The 24,078-nt window shown below is 48.0% G+C and overlaps 1 protein-coding gene across 1 annotated transcript in view; it reads left to right on the top strand.

Moving 5' to 3' along the window:
- Positions 1-22,176, top strand: part of FAM181A (family with sequence similarity 181 member A) — a 227,070-nt gene extending 204,894 nt beyond the window's left edge. Inside the window, exon 2 of the mRNA XM_045014785.1 lies at positions 20,715-22,176. Coding sequence (XP_044870720.1) covers positions 20,784-21,659 — 876 coding nt within the window. The 5' untranslated portion in view covers positions 20,715-20,783 and the 3' untranslated portion in view covers positions 21,660-22,176. The remainder of the gene's footprint in view (positions 1-20,714) is intronic.
- Positions 22,177-24,078: the final 1,902 nt, after the last annotated feature.

Here is a 24,078-nt window from a genome sequence, read left to right as displayed (position 1 = left end):
CTCCTCCTCCTCCCCCCGGCTTCTTAACTTAAGTACAACAGTTGACTTGGGGCTGAAATTTAATGTGTGTCCCCCGCAGCAAAAGCAATTCTGAGTTTGCAAAGAGCTATTTATAGATAGCTGTTGACAAAGGAACAGCAAAAACCATTTTCCCTGCTCAGCAGGGGTGGTGGGAGGGATTCTCTCCAGGTGGGAGGGCAACTCTTTCCCCTGCCTTGAACTGTCCCCTCACTCTCAAGCTGCAGGTCCCAGCCAGCACAATGGTCCATCCAGCTGCAGAGGAATGGACAGGACTTGATTCCCTTTGGAGCCCCTCCTTCCTTGTACCATTGAGGGAGAGCAGGTCTTTCCTCCTACCTCAGGGAAATCAGATTGCTGGTTCTGCAGTTCTTCTAGCCCTTGCCTGCCCTAGAAGGTGAGAGAGCTGGGCTGCTGGTTGAACCCAAATAGCAAGTGTAGGCTGCAGTGTGCTACCATTAAGCCTCTGGGCAACGTTTTTTTATAGTACTGAAGCACCGTACTAAGATACTGAGCCTGTATGCCCCTCGGGATCCATTTCTTTCTTTAAAACTATACCCAGGCAGACAATAAATATAACGGCTCTAACCATATACCATTCCTTCTACTAAACTTGCTATTCCACTTAAAGATACAGTGGCTTTTCTCTCTACTATTGAGATTCAATTATACTTAAAGAAAAAAAGAAGTTGTCAGCGTTGTTTTGAGTAGTGGGGTCCTTCCCAAGCTCTCCTGTATGGTTAATGGTGCTGGGTTTTATTTCTCTGCATACATCGTGGTGTTGGAGTGAGCTCGTACTCACAGTAAGCCCTGTGCTCCTGCCCCCCCTTGGCAGCTGGCACCTATGTGCTGATGCCCTCCTGCCCAGGTGCTGGTGCTCTGTCCCTCATCCAACCTGGGGGCGGGTGCACATGATTCTGCCCCTGTCCGGTGCTGGGTGTCTCTGCAGGACCCACGGTGGCTGGAAGGTGGGACCAGCCTGGGCTGGCTGCCAGGGAGTCACGTAAATGGCCACCTGTCCTGGATAACTGAGGGCATACATCGTGTGTCACTGCGATGTAGTCCCTGCACACCAGCCCCGCGCGGCCGGGCCCATACACTGTGTGTCACTGCAGTATGGTCCCTGCACACCAGTCCCGCCCGGCCGAGGCCATACAGTGTGTGTCACTGCGGTGTGGTCCCTGCACACCAGCCCTGCCCAGCTGGGCCCATACACTGTGTGTCACTGGGAGAGAAGAGCTGTTCCTGCTCCCTCGCTACTGGCCCAATTCCAGGTGCTCTGGCAGCCGCCTCACCCCACCTCTGCTTCCCACTCTTGCCTCCATGAGACATTGGGGGATGGAGAATACAGAGGGATGGAAACGTATCAGCCTCCCCCCCGGATATTTCCATTGCGGGGATGCTAGCTGCCACAACCACCCCGGTTCTGCTGCCTCAGTTAGATCCCGCTGCCCTTACTCATTCCAAGTAGTACTTTATTCCCCTCTCATGGGGTGTACAGACCCCAGGCCGTCTCAGTCACTAAAGAGCTAACAGGGAGATCAGCTGCCTTCTCAGCTGGGGCTTACTGGGGGGCCTGCAACAACTGAGGAGATAAAAAGGCTGCAGATCTTAAGGGAGAGGTGGCTGCCAAAAAGGCTGAGGACTCACTAAGGACAGTGTCCTTCAGCAGCAGACTGGCAGAAAGATGCCTAGGTACTTGGACCTCCAGAAGGAGAGGATGACAGCGCGTGAGTCTGGGGAACACCCTACTAGAAGGGTGTGGGAGGAAGCCATCCAGAGGATAAGTAAGGCATTGGGAGATGCTGATTCCAATGGCTTCGTACACGGTCTCTGGATAGGAACCTAGAGGAACGCGTGGGTCTGGGTTCTCCTATTAACCCCAGCAGAGGGATTATTTATGCTTGTAGAGCAAAGGATCTGAACCCCAAAGAGGCTGGAGACTGTCAACCCTTTGCTAGGGTTGCTGTCCTCCTGACTCACTAGACTCTTCGCTGCCCAGAGAGAGGAGAAACTATTAACAATCTGGCTCAAGCCTTAGTGAGGAGCTACCAGAGGGCTAAATTGTGATTGGCTAAACAGAGGGGAAACTGAGGCAGACTTGCCATAACACCTGCTTAATGGTTGTGGGAAGGGGCTTGCCAGCAACTGAAAGCAGCCCTGGGCAGCCCCAATTGTCTCACTGAAATCAGCGAGACTAAGCAAAGAGTAAGACACTACTCCACATGAGCACAATCTAGGACAGCGAGATCTGTGATAATTAAGGAATCTGGGCTTACGGCCACAGCTATACTACATTAGTTCTGTAGTATAAACTGATAGAGTACAACAGAACCACAATTAGTGAAGGTGGATGAATTTGACCCACTGAGTCAATGAATATCAAATTCATTCATCCTGTCCCTGTACTACCTTTTGCAACTGCTATGATCCATGTTACTCACTGATGTCATTCAGAGTGAAACCAATGTGCTACACATCAGTGACACATGCAGGCATGTGAGTCACTCTCATCTGCCACATGTCCATGAAACGTAGCATTGGAGCTGTTCCTATGGCACAAACATAGAGAACCCCCCTGGAAACAGAGCTGCTCCTGTGTGTCAAGGGATTCATATGGAAACAGCAGTTCCCATGGTGCCTCATGTTGATGACCACAGGACAGGAAGCATTCTCATATGCTGATGTAATGACTTACACTACACCTGCACAGACACCAGGCCATCAGCCAAGATCAAACCTTTGACCTTCTACGTCAGGGGTGGGCAAACTACAGCCCGCGGGTCAGATCTGGCCTGTGAGGGCTTTGGATCCAGCCCACAGGATTGCCAGTCCCATGGTGCAGTGAGGCTAAGGCAGGCTCCTTGCCTGCCCTGACCCTGTGCCACTCCCAGAAGCGGCCGGCACCATGTCCCTGTGGCCCTTGGGGGAGTGGGGAGGCAAAGGGCTCTGCGCATTGCCCTTGCCTGCAGGCAGCGCCCCCTGCAGCTCCCATTGGCAGGGAACGGGGAACTGTGGCCAATGGAAGCTTTGGGAGTGGTACCCACAGGCGAGGGCAGTGCCTGGAGCCCTCTGTTCCCCCTCCCTCAGAGGCCGCAGGGACGTGATGCTGGCTGCTTTTGGGAGCGGTGTGGGGCCAGGGCAGGCAGGGAGCCTGCCTTAGCCCTGCTGCATGCCGCTGCCACCCCAGAGCTGCTCAAGGTAAGTGGCTGCACCCTGCACCTCAGCCCCCGCCCTGAGCCCCCTGTTGCCCCCTGAACCCCTCCTGCCCCCCAACTCCCTGCCCTGAGCTCCCTCTCCCACTCCGCACCCCCTCCTGCCATGCAACCCCCCGCCCTCAGCTCCCTCCCACACCCCACATTCCCTCCCCCACCCCTACATTCATGGCCCTGCATGCAATTTCCCCACCCAGATGTGGCCCTTGGGCCTAAAAGTTTCCCTACCCTTGTTCTACACCAAGAGCACCCACCTGTAGAACTTGAGATAAAGTAGGAGTTCTTTAGTGGTGTGACAATAGCAGGCTTTATGGTTGCTGGGGTCAGCTACGAGAGGGTGTCATGGCCACGCCCAAACAAGGCCAGTGTATTATATCCTTTCCCTGTTGGACAAGCTTGGCCCAAGCACCTGTTGACTACGGGTGTTCAAGTCCCAGCTGCAGCTCCATCTTGCAACAAGCCATCTGCTTGGTTACAATGAGATAGTTCTGTGACTGAGAGGCAGTCTCAGGACCAATGCAGATTGGCAGATGTAATGCTTGTACCACTGGCCCAGTGTGGGGACAAACCTGAACCCCAAAGGGCAAAGCCAACAAGAAGCTGTGGTACAGGAAATGTTTTTAGTTCTAGCCAGTGTTGGAGCTTGGAGGATGCATTGAATTGATTTGACAATTATACTTTTAATGTTCTTCTTACCAGGGAGACTAGGACGAGTCTAAGTGGTAATAAAGAGTGGCTATGGTTGTTCTTATTTATATGATGGTAGTGCATACTAGAGGCCCCAGCCAAGATCAGGGCACAAACACACAGTCAAAGACAGCTCCTACCTTAAAGAGTTGTCATCGAAACACACCAGGCAGGCAAAGTGCAGTTCTCCCTATTTTATAGCTAGGAAACGGAGGGAATGAGTGACTTGCCCAAGGTCACACAGGAAACGGGTAGAAGAGCTGGGGATTGAAGCCAGCTCTCCTCAGTCCCAGTCCATTGGCTTAACCGCAAGACCATGCATAATAAGTAACACCTACGTGCCAGTGTGCTAAGGACTCTAGAAATACAGCAGCTAGCTAATATTTGCTATTGTCAATGCCTAATTCTGATACTGCTCATTCCACCCCTCCAGCCTTTTAAACAATGGCTCTGCCGGCACATTTAGAATGGGAGATGCACCAGGGTTACCCTGAGTGATATACTGGCTTTCTGGAAAATAGCTAGAGCAGGGGTAGGCAACCTATGGCACGGGTGCCGAAGGCGGCATGCAAGCTGATTTTCAGTGGCACTCACACTGCCTAGGTCCTGGCCACCGGTCCGGGGGGTTCTGCATTTTAATTTAATTTTAAATGAAGCTGCTTAAAAAATTTAAAAACCTTATTTACTTTACATACAACAATAGTTTAGTTATATATTATAGACTTAGAGAAAGAGACCTTCTAAAACGTTAACATGTATTACTGGCATGCAAAACCTTAAATCAGAGTGAATAAATGAAGACCCAGCACACACCATTTCTGAAAGGTTGCCGACCCCTGAGCTAGAGGTACCTGATACATAATAGATTCTTCAACTGCCACATGGTGGATTCACAAGGGCAAGCAGATTTCCTAAGTGTAATCTGGTGCACAGCTTGATAAAGCCAGGTCACTCTGCAGCAGTCACAGCAGCTCTAAGTCTTGTTTCTCATGAGGTATGTGATAAGTGCTAACTACCAGGTAGAGAAACATGCAACAATGAATTGTAACTCCAGCCTGGGACTAGAAGGCTGGACTAGAGTATGTTTACCAGTCTTCCTAAAGAGAAGATGACAATCACTCCGCCAAATGAGGAATCCGCGCACTGTTTATCATTCTTTGGGAGCTTTATCATATAACTGGATGGCAGCAACAGATTCCATTTTGCATGTCCTGCTGCTTCAGGCTCCTTTATTCTTTAAAACCTCACTTGTTGGCAATGTTTGTGTCCCCTAACTCTGGCTTTGCAAGCCTTTCAGCATGTCACATCATCCCTCTCCAAATGTCAGTGCATCTGCCACAAGCCAGGGGAGTACTTTTCTTGGGATAGATCATTTAACTGACAGTGAAGCATTGCAACTCTTCTGGTAGCTACATTGGGCAAATCCTGCGGTCCCCCTGCGGTCAATGGGACACCTGGTGAGTAAGGCCAGCAGAGGATGACTCTCACATTAAGCCAAAACATTTGTCACGTCTTTCGGTTTTCTCGTGAGACTGAAAAAAAATCAATAATCATATTTCAGTAGCTAATATCATAAAATGGTGAAACATGTATGTGTCTGGTACAACAGAGCCATTCTACTCAATGGGGCACGTTCTCCGCTGGTGTGAATTGCCGTGGCTCCATTGAAATGAGAGTAATTTCTGAGAATCTGTCCCTGTAAAACAAAACTAAGCCTAAACAGTCCCAGATTCTCGTACAAGCAAAGGGGTCAAGTGTTTCACCCTGGACTGAAGAGGGGGGATAGGAGCTTTCTTTACCTGCTACTACATACGTGAGACAATAACCCATGGTAGCTAGGTTGCAAGAATGACACTGGTGGTTCTGTTTCTGGCTGAGCACTGCTATCCCAGCTCTGGTTAAGAACTAGGTGAAGGTAGCATATGAGAGCAGAGCAACCTGCATGGAAGGAGAGATGCCCTCATCACTACAATCAAACTCTCTATTTGACATTTACTACTGTTCAAAATAACAGGGAGTGGAGGCGATTAGAACAACTTTGCTTGTAGATTAGTCATTTTTTTAAAATGGTGTTTGAAGGACTATCATTTTAAGGCATATTGGGCCAGATCCTGCATAGGTATTTTAAAAAAAGAAGATGGATGTCTTCAAGACCCACACATTGAAAATGGAGCAAGAGGCAGCCTGTGGCCTGTGTTATGCTGGTGGTCAGAACAGATGATCGCACAGGTCCCTTCTGGCCTCGGAATCTGTGAATGAAAGAATCTTTCATTCGGATCCTGTTCACTCCTTGCTGCTTCTGGCAGCATTTCTCTAGTTACTTCTCCCAACGGGAGCAATTTTTTCTTCAACAAAAGGGCTGCTTTGCATGTGAGGTTACAGTCCGTGGTTTGGCATAAGGAACCCCACCCATGGCCACGCACAATTGCCATCCATGGCATGCCTCCTTCCCCTCCCCCTATTGTACAACATAGAAAAACGGGTAGCATGGGGTGGATGTTTGTTCTATGGCGTGTAGGGGGGAAAAAGAGGTGGTGTATGGATGGCAATGGGGAGGGCCAAATCCTGGATCCCAACCTCAGGTGCTCAGCAGCTGTTTGGCTAAAGAAAGAGTTACTCTGGCCACGAGGGGGCGCAAAGGGGGAAACACTGCCTGAGAGGAACAGGACAGGGAGCAGGGCTGTGTGCCCTGCAGCAATTCATGCAGGATGCAGACTGACAAATCTTCACAGTTACCTCTTTGCTCACCCTTAAGCCCCTTCCTCTTCCACACTCTGCAGGGTTTGCCTCATTGCTGGTCTAGTGTCCATGGTGCATTGCTTTTTCTGACTGTTGAACTGGGGCCTTTAACTGCTAAAATGCAAAATCTCCAATTCATGTCAGATCTTTAGCCTCTGCTATAGCTTTTCTTTGCATCCCTGCTGCAGTATTGTCTCTTCAACAGAAACCACCTGCAGCATCTGTCACTTAATTGACTCCCTGATCTTGCAACATTTAAATAAACTGGAATTATGCAAACCAACCAATATTTGTGGCTGCTGCCACCCCTGCCCTACCTGTCTGTGTGGAGAAATAGAGGGTTTAAGCCCACACAGGCACCAAAAGCAGAATGAAACCAAAATCAGGTTTGTCTTTAAAAATGCATTTGATTTAGCTGAGGTGGTGAAAGCCTTGAAGGGATTTGATCCTGTCTATAGAGTGGAATGCTGGATGTTGCTCATTTCCTAACAGGTTCTTGCTATAGATTTTTTCTGTCCATAAAACCAAAATTGTCCTTAAAGAAACAGCTGTGTTCTGCCTGTAGCCAGCAGAAGAATGGCATTAGTCACGTGCAGTCCAACACGTAGCACAATTGTAAAGTTCACTCTATGAGACTGACAGCAGCTATTCATATCAAATCATTCCACCATCTGCCTGAATGGCAGGCTTCTGGGTAGCAACCACCCCCCTCCTCTCTTGCTCTCTCCCTTCTGCCTCCTAACAGCCTCAGCATTTAGCAAATACTCCGTCTGCCCCTAAGTGCAGCAAACCGGGCAGCTGAACGCACAGCGGTGAGGCTGGTTTGAGCAATGCCGATTGTGAAATCAAAGAAGAAACGTGTAAAAGCTGCTCCCTGGGTTAGGGCCAGGTTGCTGCTGTCCTGTGTGGGAAGGTGACCACTCTGAAAGCCTGAGACTACCAGGCACTGCAAATTGACCAAACCCTCTCTCTCCCACTGTGCCCCCTTCCCAGTCCTGAATGTTGGGGAGACGAAGAAATGGAACTCTGAGCCAGCCCTGGCTTAGGCTCTCCCTGGCTCAGTGCTTTAGCCCGTCTCCGCCAATCATTCAGGCCCAATAGGTGGGCCTCGTTTGTGTGTTCTTTGCACACCTCGAGCGCTTGTTGACTTACCTGGGAATTTGGAGTGCGCAAAGAGCACATGATCAGACCCTTAATGTCATGGAGGGAAAGCCTTGCTGAAGCCCAAGCAAAAGGCCGGAAGACGGCAGAAACAACACAATTCTACTCCATGGCAGATGGCAGGGATAGGGCAGTTGTGCAGGGTGCCTAGACCCCTGGTACACCTCAAAATACAGTGTTCCGAGGCTCTCCATAGAATCCCACCACGGCCAATGGACCTAAAACTGGCTCCTCATTGTCTGTGGAGGCTAGTTTCGCCCCTAGGCTGCCATCACGGCCAGGGAGAGGCTCTGTGGCCTGGAGAGTCTTTCCCAGCAGCTCAGGATCTCTCCAGATTGCTCAGGCAGTGAGCTGGCCCCTGGTAGCTTTGGCCCATGTGAGCGTTCAGACAAACATACACAGCTATGAAGTTCACCTAGGGAATATTTATTAAGTTAGCAATTTCTAGGTTCTGAGAGCAGAACCAAGCTGAGGTCATCAGTAAAGAAATGGGGGGGGGGGGAGCTGTGGCTACTGGGGCAGGTAGGTTAAAATGCCAGGCCAGAGTCATACTGCCCTCGTATTAGGAATCGGTGGGGAGGAGGAGGAAGGAAAGCAAAGTAACATCTCAGTGCCTTGCAAACAGCAGGTCTGGCTCTGAAAGCCTCAGCTGGACATAAGGGCTGCAGACTCTGTTCCTGCTTCTGGTGCATTTGACTATCAGGAAGGAAGGAGGAAATATCCTTTCCTTTAATATGCCCCAGAAAGACGTTGGTGAAGCTCATGCTTTTAGCATCCACAAGGTACTTCAGTCAGTAAAACAAATACATGGGAAACCTTTAAAGAAGGGAAGGGACAGGCTATCAGTGCTTTTGCCAGGAGTCAGAATGGGCTAACTCTATAGACCAAGATCCATGATCAACAGGATTTTACTCTCCCACCTATGGCAATTTTTTCTGTATCGCACTGTATACCTGAAAGTGGTGAAATGGGATTCTCTCAGGTAACTTACATGAGTTCAGTATCCTGCAGCATTATTCACCTGCTGTACAATGATATAGGGGCTAAGGGTGTCCATAGATGCTCCAAAGGGGAAAGAGGGGATCTAGCAGGAAGGAGCCAGTCACACTGATTCATATATAAAATCCAGTGTGCAGGTCTGACCTAAGAACCACCCAATACCAACTGACACGAGGGTCATTGTAATGTCAGCAACTTCGCTCAGGCCTGACAAACTCACTACACCTAACATATTGCTGTCATAGTATTTATCTATAAAGAATGTTGTGTGAGGTATCAAATGAAAGCCAGTGACGCACTGGTGATTAATATCTATGTATGTATTAAACACTAGGTGAGGCATTATGTATACCTACTTTTATTATGCTTTAAAGTCTGTAACCAAACAAAGGAAGAAGCAGGTTTCTTCCAGACCAGAGGGAAGGTAATTATCTCTCTGCCATATGTAAAGTAAGTATTGTGAGCCAAAAACAATGGGAGCTACATTTGCCTATAAAGTCAACAGGAAAAACAGGTTGATGTGGGAACGAGAACTCAGTATGACACCAGCACGTTGGAGAACAAATAGGAATGCATTTCAAAGGTTTATTGGACTATAACAGGGTACAACAGTGGTTCTCAAACTTTTGTACTGGTGACCCCCTTCACATAGCAAGCCTCTGAGTGCGACCCCCCCTTATAAATTAAAAACCATTTTAAATATATTTAATACCATTATAAATGCTGGAGGCAAAGCAGGGTTTGGGGTGGAGCCAGGGCCGGCTCCAGGCACCAGCGGAGGAAGCACATGCCTGAGGCGGCACATGCTAAGGGGCATCATTCCATCCATGCCTGGGGCGGCACAGTCCGAGCGGCTTTTTTGTTTGCTTGGGGTTACAAAAATGGTGGAGCCGGCCCTGGGTGGAGCCTAACAGTTCGCGAGCCCCTTGTGTAATAATCTCATGACCCCCTGAGGGGTCCCGACCCCCAGTTTGAGATCCCATGGGGTACAAGGACAACACCCCATTATCTATTTCACTGAGGAACACACGCGGTGGAGAGGGGTGAGTGATGAACAAATGGGTCCTGGACTGAGTGAAAACCAGTTTACTCTGCAGGAAGACTTTGAGGGTGAGAAACTGCAGCATGTTAAGCTTTGTCTCTAGAGAGCATGTTATACTTTTGTTTTATTTGTAACCATTTCTGTTTCTATTACTCTTACTCAATACCCACTAGAATCTGCAAATAAGCGTCCTTTGTTAACAAACTTACATTTGTTTTCACCATAAATAGGTTGCAGTGCTGGGTGGTTATAAAGGACCTGCTCCTGAGCTGTAACCTTCCAGGTGTATGTACAGTGTCTCTTTGGGGACAGCTTACCTGGTAATTACTGGGAGTGTCTAGTGACAGGGATGGATGCTCTAGGGGGATGGTTCTGGGGAGTTCAGTGGTGAGCGTGTCAGGGAACTGAAATACAGCTTAGCACCAACAAGTGTCTCTTGCTGAGCTGGTGGGAGTGCTGGGGGGGGGGGGTAACACAGTGACCTATGGTTCTGAACACCCTGAGAAATTGTCTCAACAGGTTAAAACAGGGACTGCATTCAAATGCTGACTCTGGCTCCTCTTGTAGGATAGTAGTTTACTTTGAGACTGTAAAATGCATTATATACGTCAGGTAGGTAAGGATTCACAATACCCATTTTATAGATAGGTAAGTTAAGTGATTTACTCAAGGCCACAGAAAAAATCAACGTCAAATCCAACCCAGGACTGACACCCATCCCATGCTTGAATCACCAGATCCCACTTCCTCTCTTTCCACAAGGGCACTTTGTTCTTTAACAGATACACCAATGCAGAGCACACTGTTAGGTTGGGCATGCTGTTACATGCTTAGATTAGGTTTAACGCTGAGCCCAGGCCAAACCTTCCCCCCAGAGCCTGACCTCCACAGCCCCCTGGGGAAGGGTTGCTAAAGGACTGAGGGGAAGAGGTACTTCTGTGTCCCATGCTTCTTCCACCAGGTTTTCATGCTCCCCATTTGTGGAGGGAAAGGGGATGCTCTGGGGCTGAGAATATTTAGCAAAGCTAATGAATTTAGCAGCTCTGTGGCCACCTGTTACTTCTGAGTTCGAAGGCCCCTTCTTCAAGAGAAGCCATGTGTAGTGAAACATTTTTTTTTATTATTTTCCATCCGTATTTAATAGAGACGCAAAAGTGATGTTAAGCAGGCAGGCCATAGGGGACCTTTCCTGTTTGTTATGTTCTTGTTATCCTGACTGCAAACAAACAGACCTTCAGTGTGGCTAAATTAACACTGCTAATGAGCCATGCGATGCCGAATGGAATTTTGACCCAAAAGAAAAGAAAATAAGGTTGAGATTTTCTATGAATTTGGCCTCCTGTCTTTCAGTCAGTTATAGAACTGGTCAAAAAAGTTGCAAATTTTAATATCAGCGAAATTTTTTGATTGAAAAACATGACAAAATTTCCAGGAAATTTTTAGCCAAAAAAGTCTGTTTTTTGTATGGGGGTATTTAACTAACTGTAGTCATGGTTAATGTCTGAAGGAGGCATTTTGATTTTCTTGTATCACAACAGCTAAGATGTTGCAGTACCTCTTTATCAACATTCAATAGCTCACCCTTGTACTACTAACATGACAGGAAACGATACCGATCGTCGTTTTACAGATCTTAACACCCCTGTGTACATCCATAGTGCTGCAGCCCAAAGCAGGGTCTTGTTTTACAGGATGAAAATGAACGGTGGTTAAAGACAGCTCTGGGCTGCACAACAGTGGTTTCCATTCAGTCAATAGGTTACTGGAAGGGAAATAGCAAGATTAGCTCCTTTTCCTACTCACTAAGCCACACCTCACCCTTCAAGCCATGGAGGGGGGGAGCATCTGAATAAAGTGACTCGCACATCAAGGGAAACTGCTTTTATTGGCACTGAACCTTTTAAATGACTCAAGGTCCCCACCAGTAAGCAATGTGGTACAATGATTTCAATGGGATACTCATATGGTTAAAGTTAGGCTGGTGTTGAAGTACTGAAGGCCTCTGTATGTATAGGGGTAGTGGGAGGATTTGCTGTGGAGACAGCTAAAGCCTGACATAGTTTAAAATAAATGACACTTTAGAAACGCTTCTAAGGTATTTCCACGTAAGAAAACCCACTCTTCCCTTCTCTCATTGCTTCAGCTTTGAAGCAAAGGCTGCATGGTTGAGAGCCTGGCTGTAATTTTAAATCTAATGTATGTATTCTCATGAATTACTTAACCTTGCATCCTGAACATTCCCAGGAAGAGAGCTGTCGAGGGTGACATGTCAGATATGAAGTGGCTCTCCAGCTGGTCCCTGTCTGCATGCTGGGAAGGCATGTGGAGACATTTTTTCAGTTGCTGTACTAGTGTGACACTTTCACAGTGGAAAATGATGTATCATTCTTAAGCCATTGCTGGGTGGACACTTCAAAGTGCATTGGAAACTCAGAGAGAAGTGCCCTATTGTTAATTGTTCCTTTCACACGTACATTGGGATGAACATGGTTAGAGCAGAGAGGAACAAAAGGGCTCCGGTGGCCTCTTAGAGAAAACCCTATGCAGCTCAACCTGAGTCTGACCTTGAAAGGGTTTTAAAAATAAAAATCCTGCTCTCCAGTCTATTCCCCTTAGGATCCCTATTGTTATCCAGCTGCAGGGGAACAGGGGTACCAGAGCAGCAGACAAAGCCTCGGCACCATGAACTACCTTCTGCAGCAGCACAATAGCTGCACAGGGGAAAGAGTTAGTGGACAGAGCTCTTTGATTCTAAACCCAGCTATATTAGGAAGGGCCATACACAATGGAGCACGTAAAGGGCTAGAATGGGATGTGGGCCATGTCTACACTACAAAGTTACGTTGATGATCATCCATCACTATAATTAAACTGCTTTTGCATGTCCACACAATGCTTCTTGTGACGATGGAGCATGCCCACTGGTGGTACTCTTACATCGACAGAGAGAGCAGTGCTCCATGAGTAGCTATCCCACTGTGCAACTCACCACCATCCAGTGGCGCTGGAACACTTTTTATAGTGGGGGTGCTGAAAGCCAGCAAACTATCCCCAAACTTTTTACCTTGCGCTCCCCACCCCAGTTGAGGCCATGAGCAGGGCTGTATCTCCAGAAGAGGGGGACACAGACAGGGGTAAGGGGTCTGAGGCTGGGGCCATGGTTGGGGGCAGGTGTGGGGCTGGCAGCTGGCACCCCTGGGCATGGGACCAGCAGCCGGGACCCCGCATGCTGGGCCAGCAGCCAGGACCCTGCATGTGCAGCGAGGCATGGGGCTGGCAGCTGGGACCCCACAGAAAATCTAGGGGTGCTGCAGTACCCCCCGCACCTCTACTTCTCGCGCCTATGCCGCCATCTGCTGTTGGGTATTCTGGGAAGGGTTCGCAGGGCTTCATGGGGGCGGGCTTTCCATCATTCCAGGGGCTTCTGACTACATTTTGTGCCTCTTTTCAACAGCCCCTTTAAACTGTGTGCCCACCATCTCTGTCTCAAAGCATGGATACTACACTGCTCTCCAGTATTGTGATGAGTATTATGAATGCAACACAACTGATCCTGCAGTATTTCATGTGCTGTGAATCTGATAATGAATCCGTCGTGTCTGCCCTGCTGGGTGCTATGGAAAGAAACAATTTAAGATTGCCTTTGGCATTCATGGATCAGCTGCACACAGTGGACTGTTGGTTCTGGGCATGAGAAACAAGAACTGAGAGGTGGAACCGAATCATGATGCAGATATGGGATGACGAGCAGTGGCCGCAGAACTTTTGGATGTGTAAAGCCTCCTTCCTGGAACTGTGTGCGGAGCTCGCCCCAGCCCTCTGGCACAGGGACACCAGAATGAGAGCTGCTCTAATGGTGGAGAAGTGAGTGGAAATCGCTGTGTGGAAGCTGGCAACTCCAGACTGCTACCAATCAGTCATGAATCAGTTTGGAGTTGGGAAGTCCACCATGGGGATTTTAGTGATGCAAGTGTGCATCACCTCCTGCTACAAAGGACTGTGACTCTGGGCAATGTGTGGGAACTAGTGGATGGCTTTGCAGCAATGGGATTCCTGAACTGCAGTGGTGTGATAGATGGCACGCATATCCCATTTTGGCCCTAGATCACCTTGTGGCAGAGTACATCAACAGAAAGGGCTACTTTCCTAGGATTTTGCAAGTTCTGGTGGATTACCGGAGTCGTTTCACCAACATCAACGAGGGGTGGTTAGGGAAAGTGCATGATGCACTCATCTTCAAGGAACACTGGCCTGTACAGAAAGCTGCAAGCAGACACTTTCTTTCCAGACCAAAAGATTCCAATGGGGGATGTGGAAATGCCCATAGTGATCATTGGAGACCCAGCCTACCACTTGCTCCTATAGCTTATGAAGCTTTATACCAGAAACCTTGACTGCTTCAACAACAGGCTCAGCCGGTACAGACTGACGGTTGAATGTGCCTTTGGACAATTAAAGGCTCGCTGATGCTGCCTTTTTGTCAGGTTAGACCTCAGTAAGGAAAATACTCCCATGGTCATAACAGCCTGCTGTGCTCTACATAACATTTGTGAAGCTAAAGGGGGAAATTTTCTGCAGGGGTGGAGCATTGAGATGGATTGGCTGGCTGCCGATTTTGAGCAGCCAGATACCAGTGCTGTTAGAGGGCCTCAGTGGGGGACTATTCAAATCAGGGAGGCTTTGAAGGAGCATTTTGACAATGAGCCCCAGTGATGCGTCTGTCTGTAATGTGTTTAGCTGAGCATTGTTTTCTTGCACTGTAGTATGAACCTTGTAATGATCGCTGTGTGTGCATTAATTTTACAATGCAAATGCACCGATTGCCACTGTGTATGAATTTCAGAAGCAGCAACCATCGTCTCTAGGACACAAGCATAGATTCCTTATCTTTCTATAAGTACATTTTTATTCAACAACGATACAAACATTATTATGTTGTGCCAGGGACATGAAAATGAAGGACATATTTTCAAATGAGGCTCTCACAGTTGGGTATACGTCCAGATGTCATTGTGATACATGTCCTCTAGGTGGAGTGCATGGGGTACCGAGACAGCCTGGGAATATGCAAGGAATGTGGGGGTGGAGAGTGGGGAGGGCATGGAAGGCAGTTCTGTATGGGCTGCAGGGGGAGGTGAGAATGGATGTGTTCTGTCTGCAGTTCAGTCTGCAGTTCAGTCAGGGTCCTCAGCATGTCTGTTTGGCCCTGTAGCAGCTGTATCATCTGTTCCTGCTCCTGTTTCCTCTCCTGGCTATCCATATATAATTTCTCATTGATAGCCTCTCTCCATGCTCTCTGCTCGCAATCGCACCTCCCTGAACATGTCTTCCTTATTCCTGGTTCAGCCTCCTTAACTGGAGCCACTCAGCCAGTATGCAGGAGGAGACAGTCAAGGGCACAACTGCAGAAGCTAAAGAAACAATAGACAGAAGCATTATTGTGAGTGCACTCACAACCTTGATTCAAACAAGTTAGAAACACAACTTGTTTCAGAAGGGAGCTTCAGAGCGGTATCACTATGAGCACCTAAGGCCACTATTCTGAATATTGGCACCATTTTCCACAGGCACGGGCGATAGCAGCTGATATCTCGTTCCTGAGGGTAACCGAGGATGCAAGTGTGCAGCTTCTGCTTGCATGTGGCTGCTAACCGGGTCCGTATACTGCTCGCCTGTGTACTGCTTTGTTGCCTGCAGAAGTAATTGCCAATTGGTGCAGCAAAGTTTCCTACAGCAGGGGAAGAAGCAAGACAGCCTCTCAAGAAACCTTCAGCAGAGGATTGCAGAATACCTCCAGGGAAGTTTCCTAGAAATCTCAGTGGAGGATTCCTGTGACATCCTGTGGTGCATCAACAAACTTTTCCGCACGGCCCCCTCTGCCTAGCTACTCAGGGGAATGAAACCAGATACAAATGGTGCTTGTGTTGGTTATTTCAATCCCTCATCTATCCTGGTTATAAAAAGGAGACCTCTACTTCATGTCTCCCTGCAGTATCAAAGCACAATGAATACTTAACAGAGCTCCCCTCTTCTGCAGCAGGCGTGCCAGAGTCGGAGTGCTGGGACTGGCTAGACCCCTCTAGAGTTAAGAAGAGGTCCTGGCTCGCCAGGCCACGGGACATTCCTGTTGCCTGTGCTCCAGCTCCTTCCTCATCTACAACGTCATCCTCGGGCTTCACTCTGCTAGCCACTGTCTCCAGCACCTGCCCCCCGAAGTATCCACGGGGCTCTTAGTAGTGGAGGTGGGGTTGCTGCAGAGGCTGGTATGCAGCTCTTTGTAGAAGTGGCATGTCTTTGGTGATGCATAGATTGACGATTGGCCTCCCTTTTCTTCTGGTACGCTTGCCTCAGCTCCTTGATCTTAGCATGGCACTGCTGCATGTCCCTATTGTGCCCCTTCTCCTTCATGCCATGAGCAATCTGCCCAGAAGTATCAAAGTTCCTGCAGCTGGAGCAGAGCTGTGACTGCACAGCCTCCTCTCCCCACAGACCCAGCAGATCCAACAACTCCGGTGTACTCCAGGCAGGCATGAGTTTGCTGCAGGGAGTCGGCATGGTCAGCTGGGTAGATGCAATGTGAGTTCTCCAGGCTGAGCAAACAGGAAGAAGCATTTCAGAAATTCCTAGGGGAGGGTCACATGCCTGAGTACCTGGCTGCAGGGCAGCGGAGTTCAAACTGGTGACCAGAGTGGTCACAATGGGCATTGTAGGACACCTCCTGGAGGCCACTTAGGGTGACATAAGCAACTCAGTGTCTACACTGACACTGCTTGCTCTAAGAACGTCACCATAAGCGCTATGCCTCTCTTTGAGATGGTTTTATTATGTCGGCTTAGCAGGGGAGTTAAATCGGTGGGAGGAGCATTGCAGTGTGTCCAAAGTAAGGTTAAAGTAAGATGACTTATGTCGACTTAACGGTGTAGTGTAGACATGGCCTTAGATGCCACACCTGCCCAAGGGACCAGCAAGGGCTTAAAAGCCCACGAAGCGGTTACAGGGGGTAACAGGCCTGTGGGAGTAAGCAGAGCGAGGCACCTCATTGGAGCCAGTGGGTAAGGAGTAGGCAGGGAATGCATTGCTTTACATCCACCCACTCACTCCACTTGCTGGCCAGAGTAGCTAAGGTTGAGGGAGGCAGTAAATTAGGAGGAAGTGGGGGAGGAACTGTTACTCAGCAGGATTTCTCTGAGCCACAACACCTCCCAGGGTTGTTCCTCCCAGCTTGTGCACCTCTCCTTGCTCAGAGCTCTCACCACCTAGCTCATATAACGAATGAGCCGACACCGTCCTAGGGTAACTCCATCTACATCAATAGAGTGAGACCAGGGTGAACTTGGTGCATTTAGCCCCAGCAATCATTTCACAGAGGAGACTTGAGGGGGCTCCCACTCTGCCCAGGTAGAGGTGGCTCTGTTACACGTGCCGATGGAGGCTCTGTGTAGAACCTTTCAGTATGTTGCATGAGTTTCCCAAGTCTCGGCGGATACAGCTCATTAACATTCTGTGACAGCCCAGAGCAGTCCAAATCCTTCTCCCATCTGTTTGTTACACTCTCTTCCCGAAATCTGGGCCAGCCATTAAGCTCTTTAGGAGGGGATTACATTACTCAAGGGCTTACACAGTTTATCCAGCCTAGTTCATGTGTTAAGTGTACACAAGATGTAATTTTGTTACCTGGAAATAAGCAAAGAGATGAGCCCTTGGAAGGATACCTGTTTACATTGGTTGGATGAGAACACTGTTTTCGAGCCTGTGCAGTATAAAAAAATTAATCCTGGACATGGCAAGCAAAATGATCACTGTGTGAACTGGGACTGGAAGACTAATCTCTGATTTATATATCAAGAGACGGCTGCTTGTCATTCCCAAGCAGTGGTGTGTGTGGAGGGGACTGAAATTATAAGAGTGCAGAGAGATTTCTAGCATGGAATAACACAGGACTAAGGTCTCAGGAAAGTTTCTTATAAAAGCTCCTGAGGCAGAGTTGTCTAGAATAGATTCCCCCACCTGGTGGAACTGCCCCTGTAATTGGAATGGTGGGAAAGGTTATGTAAGGCAGCCTAGTGTAGTTACAGCTCCATCTAGATGATGATGCTGTGCTTATATAGCACTTTGCATCAGTAGATCTCAACTTCTTGTCTGCTGAAACTTTATATTGTCTCTTCAAGAATGTTTACCCTCTTCTGCCTCCGTTAGCTGGAAACAGAAAGACAGATGCTTGGGTGCCATTGGGAGGTTAGTGCAATGGAACCGGTTGCAGGTCACCAGTGCTGGAGATGGATCTGTGCCAGCCCAGACTCCAGTATAGTTTGGAGCAGACACTGCGGTGGTGTAACCAACAGCTGGGGCCATTTTGGCAGCTGGTGATTGCCAGAGGACAGGAGTGTTTCAGCCATGCCTCTTACTGCTGGCCTCACCTGCTCCACCAGAAGCAGGGTGGCCTAGAGATTGTGCCTCCCGTGGGGAATTCTCTGCTGGCTGGACCTACCAGCTTCCAAGACCTTTTGTGCCGATGAGACCTGTACAAAGGGGCTGTAGCACACTGGGGATCTGGCCCGGCATGTAAATCCAGTCTTTAAGAAAAAGCCTTAGGGCCTGATTTTGATCTCACACTGTGTTAAACCAGGGGTAAAACAATGAATTTAGTGCAGTCAATGAAGCTATGCTGATTTACACCAGCTGAGGATCTGGCCCTGAGTTTTTACATCGCCCTTACATGTGCAGAACTCCTGATGACATCACAAGTGGCTGGGGAAGGGATGATCAAAAAGGGAATAGGGTCTTCAAGATCTGGTGCCAAGTGAGACACTTAATTTAAAGGGCGTCATCAACCCCACATGGCATAAGCAAGCACTTTTCTTTCCTGTAAGGAAGTAAAATTAATAGAAATGGGCACAAGCTGTAAAATATGGATGTTGGCTATATTTTAAAGTTCAGGTCTTTGCGACTGGCCCTCGAAAGAGTGATTTTTTGTTTGCAAATGTTGGATCTAGGTTTGGATTTCAGACAGCCCCAAAGCATGGATGTGTTTGAGTCTAGAGATTATATTTGGGCCTCTCTCTTAATAATAATAATTAATAATGTTTAGTCCCTATACTGTATTTCCACCTCAAAGGCACTGCAATCTTTATTAGTCTTCCAGCTGAACACTGCAGTTCAGCTGATGGCTGCTCAAGCCTGAGGCGATGGCTGTTTGGACGGGAGTGCAAGCTGCCTTGAGTTCTGAATGGCTGGCATTTCTGAAATTCACCAGGGGCAAGTTTTTCTGCTCTCCTGTTCTCACAGATCTCCAAGGGGATAACGTGCATCATGGGACTCCGGGTTGTACTGTGCTATTAAGTTATTGCCACCCCTTGGGACAGCCCTGCAAGGAGGAGGAGGACTCGCATAACTCTGGATCAGTAAAGGAAGCAGCTCAATTAGCATTTCACACGCTTTTCTTCGCTCTCTTCTTCCCTTCCCTGCAGTGGGCATGCTTTCCCCTTAAAGGATTGTCCTGTTTCTGCTCCTTGCCAGCGTTGGCAGGGTGACAGTAGTCGAGTGTGCAAACTTGTGCTATTGTCCCCGGGCCAGGGGGAGTCATGGAGACCCATTAATATGACACAGGAAAATGTTTGCTGATGGCAATTCTATGGGCTTTGTCTAACTCTTTCTCCATCATGACGACTCGATTTAAGTCTCTAACTGTTTGACTACAGATGCAAGAGTACTATCCAACTCCATCCTTTTGTCCAGGCAGTTTGAATGGGTAATTCAGCTTTTGTGTGGCTCAATTGAGGGGGCAAACATAAAGACAAGATTCTTGAGCGCTCAAGCTCCCTTTCCATGGATATCTGCACATCTCTTTAGAGATTTGTTCCTTTCCTACCTTTTTTTCTGACATCATCCTCCCTTTAAAAAAAAAAAAAAAGCCCTGATCAAGAACAGTTAAAAGCAGGCTAGCCTGGTCTCCCAAACTAGCATTGTCCTGTGTCATTGAAGCATGGTTACTGCCAGCCTCCAGACAGCTTTGGGGTAGTTTAGAGAAAAGGGTGTCTAAACTTTCTTTACTCAGCAGCAGCATATCATGTTGGATTGTGTTGTTGGAGGGGGAGCAAAGAGAAGGCCTTCACAGGGGTGGAGGAGGCAAAAAGGGGTGGAGGAAAGAGTGGAGAATGGTAGAAATCACAGGGAAATGGTCGTATTTATTAGCTGTCTTTCTGTGGCTGTCCCCATGGCGACAATTTGTGATGACAAAGAATGTGAGAACGGGGGAGCCTAATGCCTGATTGGGATGCTTTGTATTTGGCAAAGTGGCTTCTGATTGGTCTGAGAAAGCCCCCTAACTAGAAGGAGTTGATATTCATTCAGCTTACTCAAGTGCTGCTAAACTGCTTCTAAACACTCAGAAGGTCCGGTTGCTTCTCTAAAGGTTGGTAGTGTATAACCTGTATAACAAGATTAGCCGGGGAACTGGGTTCTTCTCAGCAGTGATACAGTAACAATCAATATTAGAAAGACAATCTACTCAGTGTGTGTGTTTTGGTTACAGTGACATGGAAGTGCTGCTGAGCTTTCTGCTTACGCTTTAAAAATTACCTGTCTAACAAGATTAACCATTTGGTTCTCAGCAGTAACAAGCTGTCGTGTGTGCGCGTGTGTGTGCGTGCCGTGGTTTTGTGATTGCAAGGACGTGGATGTGCTGCAGGTGTTTCAAACTTCGCCAGCATGACAATCTGACACCCGGCTTGTTCAGCTGAGAAGTTTGATTTGTTCTTGTTTTTCCCATCTACTTGATGCTTTCGATTTTTTTTCCTGCTGCAGGGGAGCATTTGGGTTTTGAAGTCATGAATATGTCCCTCCTGCTTTCACAGGTTTGCCCAGGTTTGAGGAGTGGGATTATAAACTTTTGATGGAAATCTTCAGGAGGGTCCCTCTTTGAAATGGCATCAGACAGCGAGGTGAAAACGTTACTGAATTTTGTGAACCTGGCCTCTAGTGACATCAAAGCCGCTCTGGACAAGTCTGCTCCCTGCCGCCGCTCAGTTGATCACAGAAAATACTTGCAGAAGCAGCTCAAGCGTTTTTCTCAGAAATATTCCAGGATCCCAAGATGCCACCCCAGCAAATCCATGGAATCCAGCTCCAAACGGGGGGCAGAGGATAGAAATCGCAGTTCAGACCCAGATGGCCCGGATCCAAATCACTGCAGAGCGTCCAATGAAAAGACCCTGAGGCTATCAGAGGTGGAGGAGAACTTCAGTGGGGAACAGGTTTTGCAAGAGCAAAGCCCAGAGTCTGTAAGGCCAGATCAGGTGCCCATGAGGAAAAGACAGCTGCCCGCTTCCTTCTGGGAAGAACCCAGACCAACTCAGAGTCTGCTGGTCGGGAGCTTTCCTGCCGCATTAGATGGGCTCCCAAACTCCAGGGACCTTCCTCCTTACGAGGGCAAGAAAAGCAAAAAGGGTCCCAATACCACTGAGCCAGGCAGCCCGCCTCTGCCTGCCCAGCCCAGTGGGGAGAAGGAGCCTATCAAAGTGCCCGGGACATCCTTATCTGGCCGGATGAATGCCTGGAGCTGCTGTCCATTTCAGTACCATGGACAACCTGTTTACCAAACCCATGGAGCCCTACCTCAGTCACCCTTTCCAGGCCTGGGGCTATGGAGGAAAAGCACAGCGCCCGCAGGGGAGATCCAACACTTCTGCAAGGAGGCGGGCAGTATGGGGCAGAAACTATACAGACCAGTGGTTTTGAAACCCATCCCTACCAAGCCGGCCGTGCCACCTCCTATTTTCAATGTGTTTGGATACATTTAGCCTGAGGGAGGGGAGGGGATTTTGTGCTGTGTACGGTGGCTCTTTCAAATGAAATTGAAATGTAACTTCAGACATTGGCCCATCAGCTAGTCACGCTGTGGAGTAATTCTTAGGGAAAGAATATGCTATCATTTCCATCCGTCTGTAGACGGGCAGCTATGACAGGCTGCTCCTTTAATCGGAAAGGCACAAGCTGGCTGACTTAAATAGTGGTTGTGGTGTCAGTCTCCCCTCACTGCACTGGTATAAATAACTCTTACTGAAGCCAGTGCAGTTAAATGACAGGAGAACTGGGCCTCTTGTATTTAAGATAATTGTTTGACCCAGGGTGTGTCAGGCTAAGAACCATTTGGAATCTGCACTTGTAATCCCTATGAGACCTTTTCCACATGGGAATGTCTTTATGGGGACGCTCTGCACCACCAGCAGCAATGACCTGATTAAACTGATAACATCTCTTGTACTTTAAAGTCATTCTAAAGAAATCAGTTAAGGTTTTCAGGTCACTTTCTTTTACCAATAGGACAGTATTTAATGCAGAAGATAAGTTTGTAAATCGATTTCAGCTCTTCTCTCGTGTAAATATCAAGAGAGTTTTAAAAAAAATAAAGCAGGTAATTTTATTTGTCTCCACATCTCGAATATGTTCAGATTGCATGTTTATTGTCCTCCCAGCGAGTAGATTAGGTTTAGTTTGTAAAGGTGTTGTCATTCAGAAATGAGGGCCTGATTCTCTAATCATTCACAATGGTGTAAATCAGGAGTAGCTCCACTGAAGGCTATGAAATTAGCCAGTTTAAAACTGGTGTGAATGAAAGCAGACCTGCCCTCTGACAACTAAGAGAATAGACTGGAAATGGATTAGCATTTGAACATGTAAGTGCAAAACCAGTGATATTAGAGAGAGGATCTGAGTGTGAACACATTGGCACTAAAGCCTCAGGGTATGTGCGCACCAGAAATGCTACAGTGGCACAGCTACAGCACTGTAGTGCAGACACTTTACTACAGTGTCTGAAGGTCTTCTCCCATGGTTGTCATAAATCCCCCCCTCTGCAAGAAGCAGCAGCCAGGTTGACAGAAGAATTCTTCCATCTAAAGGTGTCTACAGGGGGCTTAGTTTGGCTTAACTATGTATCTTTGGGGGAGGGTTAATTTTTCACACTCCTTAGCGACATAACTGGATTGACCTATGTTTTAGGTCAGGTAGGTTTAGGTAGACCAAGCTTCAGTTGATCAAGGCAATGAGCTTCCCAGGGACAATTCTGTGCTCTGCCTGAAGACTGGTCTACACTAGGAGCTTACATTGGCATGGCTACACTGCTCACGGGTGATCCACACCCCCGAGCAACATAGCTATGCTGACCTAACCCCGAGTGTAGACAGCATGAGGTGGACAGAAGAAGTCCACAGCAGCTGTCCCTCTACAGTGGTTTAAGTGTAGACATGCCCTGATTCTAAGCTGGAAAGCTGCAGATTAATAAGTACTCTAGTAGTTTGCAAGTTATTCACTTGCAAAGCTGGTCATGTGTGATGAAATCACTTCTGATAGGTTAAAAGGAGTGTTTTGTTAAACTTCTCTAAAGCCTACAAAGAAGTGATACTAAACAAATAGGACAGGAGACCCTATGATTAAATATTATGGACCTGATTCTCCAGTCACTTAGCGGTGTAAATCACTGAGGTCAATAGAGCTACCCTGTATAAAAGTGACAGGAGAATTAGACCATATGCATCAGCTGAGGGTCTGGCCTTGTATACTGCCTACAACTTTTATTAAGGGCATGCAGACAATTGTCTGGCCAGTGGGCCCATTCTTCCCAGCCATCTCAATGGTAACCCTGAGAGTAGCCTGTGCAGAAGTGAAGCCACAGTGGGTTATTCCTGTAGTCTAAAAGTAACACCATGAAAGATGAACCAGGCTTGAGCCTTAACTTCCTTCTCCTTGTTCAGTCATTTACACCTGTACAAAGAAGGCGTTATACAATACGATTCTCTGATTTGGTAGCATTTCACCAGCTTTGCATAGTTGTAAATAATAGCACAAGATCCAGAAGAATCAGATCCATAGAGTCTTGGGGGCCAGCATGGAAGTGTGGGTCTGGCTCCTCTATCATACGTCAATACCTCCTCCTTGTCTTCAGAAAAGACTCCATGAAGAGGCAGTGTCCCTGATCCTGCATCCATTGAAGTGAAATGCAAAATTTCCTCTTAGGAGGAGAAATGGGCCCAAGAGAGGCAAGGTGCAGAGCTACAGACAAGGGGTTCCTGCAGCTCTTTCTCACATGAGTGACCCTTACTCACACTTGTAGTCAGACTGAAACCAATGGGCCAGATGCTGAACACAGTCACAGCTGTGTGAACCCCGAGTAGCTTCACTGGAGTGATGCCCAGCTGCCAGCAGGCAGGATGCCTGGGA

Source organism: Mauremys mutica, chromosome 4 (genome assembly GCF_020497125.1).
Source record: "Mauremys mutica isolate MM-2020 ecotype Southern chromosome 4, ASM2049712v1, whole genome shotgun sequence".
Lineage (NCBI taxonomy): Eukaryota > Metazoa > Chordata > Testudines > Geoemydidae > Mauremys > Mauremys mutica.
This window is presented reverse-complemented; position numbering and strand designations above follow the sequence as displayed.